Genomic DNA, 3,846 nt, shown 5'->3' on the forward strand with positions numbered 1-3,846 from the left:
GGGGGGGGTTATGTTGTGTTTATGTTGGTAGGTTGTGTTTATGTTGGATTACCAAGCATTCCTTCGGAGGAGAGGGAACGGAGAGAGGATAGGTTCAGCACTGGGTAGTCCTACGGCCCTTTTAGCCTGAGTTAGGGATTCCCGGGGAGGAAGTGGTCGGATCCCACTGTTATTCTGGGGGTCCCTCAATCTTCTCTGGTTTCTAGTCCTCCTTGTTTTGTTATTCCTCATTGCTCTCTGTGTTTTTCTCTCTCTTTGCCCTTTCTATTTTAATGCTTTCTTTCCTGTCCTGCTTTGATCTTGTTGCGAGGATGTCTTCGCCCCAAAAATAATGACATATCACCACAATCTCAGCTTTTTTTCCCCCTGCCTGCCTCCAATGGTGTTTTTTTTATTATTTGGGAATCTGCAGGTTTATAAAAAAAAGTAAGCATAAGAAAGATAAACAGGGTAGTTTAGTCTGTACTGAGCGAAAATAAGGGAAATTTAATTAATTTGCTACCTCGCTCACATTCCCCACCCAGATCACCATTGCTGGTTTATCGGTTGTGTCAGAGTTTATGTGATAATTGAGAGTGATTGCTTCGGCACTGTCAGATTAAATAAACGGCACACTGCGATCTAATTGGCAGCAGGCAGAGCTACACTTGAATGACACAGCTTCAAACAGCATGGCCATACCCCTACACGCACACACACTTACACACTCATGAGTGGTCGCCTAATGCCATCTGAAATCTCCCAAAGTGTGGCTGAGTAATAAAGTGAATGTGAGGGAAGTAGTGGCGCTGGAAGTGGGGCTTCTCAGTGCTAATGGGAACCAGAGTTGCTTCTGTCTATTGCAGGCTGTGGGTGGGACAGTTTCTGATCACTGAACCCTGCCTTTGGCTGCTTAAACAACAGCGTTGTAGATTACCCCTAAATAGAAAAAAGAAGTTCTGAAATCATCCTTCAGCGCTTGATTTGACATGACAAGTGAAGTGCACATACCTCCTATTCCCAGATTTCTTTACCGTGTGATTTGATATTTACAGCTCATAAATTTCCCATTTAAACAGAATCATGTGGGCTCAGTCCAACCATTTTTAGGCGGGCTGTCTTGGATATTGTTGCTTATCAGGTTCACATGTGTGTTTTGGTGTTATGTATGGGCCAAGAGACGGAAAACTAAACCAATAACCTAGCTGCAGATCTTGACAGATGTAAAAGCGGCAATTTAATTTTGTTTAAAGGTGAATCAAACTGGATTCAATCAAATGAAAAATACAGTCTCCATAACAGAGCTTTGTTTGTATTGATTTCATGACTCATTGTGAAGTGATATAAGCCTCTCACAATAGCGGCAGTGTGACCAGCAACCTACACTTAAATGAGTGTTTATTTCTCCCTTTAAATCACCACTGATTTCTGCACAGCCTCACTGTAATCATTGGAACTTGCCATGCTGTATACAGAAACCTGATTACCTTGAACTATGCTTGATTTCCCCATCACCTAGTTTTACCCAACTGGTGACTGAGATTGGTTAAAAAACTAATTTGTATTCCTCTCTCTCTCTCGCTCTCCCTCTCTGAAGGTACGACGAGGCTAACAAGCACTATGATGCCATCCTCCAAGATGACCCCACCAATACAGTAAGTCTGATAAGTAGGGAAAGAAAGGGGGGACAAATCCCTCAGTTTACCATTCTACCTTGGTTCACTTTGTGATCGCAGCTTTTTGGAGGGCTTTAAATCTGCCGAGGCACTTTGGTGTTAGCCGTGTGAGTTTGCTAAGTTGCACTCCCCTTGGCCTTTCTGACCTCAACCACAGTGCTCATGAGCCTTTCACCCCCACAAATGAAAAGTGTTTGACGGAGGGGGCCGGGCCGGGTGGGGGGTGATTCATGGTCCTAGTCAGTGGAAGACATGTTTGATGGAAGTAAATTGTAAATAAAGGTCTGGCCTTTGAAGTTGGTGATTTACTGGGCCTGTCAGACCCCCACCATGAGTGAACAAGGCCGAGCTCCCGCCCCACCTTCTCTCTTGCCGTCTACTCGCTTCAGGTGCAAAGTCTGCTGTGTCCTTTGCTGTTAATACAGACAAGCCCAAATGTGTGCTTCTCTGAAGCTCTGTGCTTGCTTTCTTCTTTTCTTCCCTGTGAAATGATGGGCAGAAGTATGTCTAGCCAGTGTTCTGCCAATCCCACACCACCAGCCCCAAATATAATGTACCTGCTTTAAATTGTTTCCATATGGCCATGCAAGAAAATACATCTTTTAAAGGGTTTAAAAGAACAACAACCATGACCTTGTTTATTTTGGCTATACCCCTCACCTTTCACCCCAAAGGTGTTCGACAAGTTTCCTGTACCATGCTGACATATGGATCGCTTTAGATGTAATGAACATTTTCTCTCAGCTGGCAGAGTGCTACAGACACAGCATAGACATTTGTGCTTTGGATGCCATGCGAAGACTCTTCACATCGCCAGTTATCTGCTTTAAACAAATAGCAGGCCTACTGAAAAACTAATAATCCTTACCTCGCTCTGATGCACCCCACCCCGCTTGCTCTCACTGTGGCATGGAAGAATAGCCTCTTCATCTTTATCTAGCCACAGCTGCTGCCTCCCACCTTCACTTTGTCAAGACCATCTTTGTTTTCTTTCTGCTTTAGTTGCTTTCAGGAGTTTGCAAGTGTGATTGGCAATTCCGCTTTTAAAACAAGGGACTGGACTGTTTTTCATGGCTTGCTCCCCTCAGTTATATTTCAATTTTAAAATCTTTTTAAGACAAGGGTTGGGCACAATGTCACAACAAAATTTTGCAAGTGATATGCGGTATATGGTGAAATACTTTTGTTCTCAGATAGATAGATCTTGTCTCAGAGGGCTTAAGTGAAATTAGAATTAGTTTTTTGTTTTGTGTTCTGTTTAGTAAAATCCTGTAAGTAAAGGCACTATCAAAAAGGATGATGCTGCCTAAAACAAATGCCACAGAACAAGCAACTGAAGGATTGCCATTTAATAATAATTTCTCTGGGCTCATGGATTACGCATCTCAGGCAACACAAATAATGAGCAAAAACATCTGTATGATGGTTCCTAATTTATGCTGAAGTCATATTGATCCATGCCATGGCTAACAAGGTAATAACACTGGGATGGTTGCAGGGAATACTTTTACTTTTTTTTTTCCTGTCATGCTGTCCAACAGAAGATTGAAGTAAAAGCCACAAATCACGTAATTTACTTGTAACGCGCTCATTTTTGCTTTGCTCTATCAAATTTATGTTTTAGTAATTGGCATAATCTACAACAAATTGCTTCACATCTAACCACTGTTTTGACAATGGGAGTTGTAATTTCAGTGAATCTCAGGGCACCTCCCCGACACGGCACAGATCTTCCAGGGACCTCCTCGGAAAGGGAATGGTCGGTTTCCTGGTCTCTGCATGCTGGATGCTGCCACCCTAGCCAGCGTAGGCTGTCAGTCAAACCCAGGGCCGATAATAGAACAAAACAAAGTGGTTTTCTGTCCCTGAGATGTTAACCTTAACCCCTTTTCCCACAATCCTTGTTCTGAATGACTTGGGTGGAGAGATGATATGATGGCATCGATTAGGTCACCTGTCTCGGAGCGAGGGCTGTCTCCTCCCTACATGTTCTCCAACACGCTCTTAAGAATCGGGCAGTAGAATGGGCCTGAGAAATGGCGGAAAATTGGCGACCACAAGGAAGACTTGCGAGGCATCCCAGCATGCGAAGCAGAGATTGGAAACTGAGCTGTTGTAATTACAGGCTGTGGAATAGATGTGGTACCCATTAACCAAAATTGTTGAATCAACAAAAATTGCTCAAGGTTTT

At 43.3% G+C, this 3,846-nt stretch overlaps 1 protein-coding gene across 1 annotated transcript in view; it reads left to right on the plus strand.

Annotated features, from left to right (window-relative positions):
• The window catches only part of emc2 (ER membrane protein complex subunit 2), a 27,776-nt gene that overhangs the window by 7,446 nt on the left and 16,484 nt on the right, over positions 1-3,846 (plus strand). The window contains exon 5 of the mRNA XM_032518889.1: positions 1,577-1,634. Within this exon, the coding sequence (XP_032374780.1) occupies positions 1,577-1,634 (58 nt within the window). The remainder of the gene's footprint in view (positions 1-1,576; positions 1,635-3,846) is intronic.

Source organism: Etheostoma spectabile, chromosome 6 (assembly GCF_008692095.1).
Source record: "Etheostoma spectabile isolate EspeVRDwgs_2016 chromosome 6, UIUC_Espe_1.0, whole genome shotgun sequence".
Taxonomy (NCBI): Eukaryota; Metazoa; Chordata; class Actinopteri; order Perciformes; family Percidae; genus Etheostoma; species Etheostoma spectabile.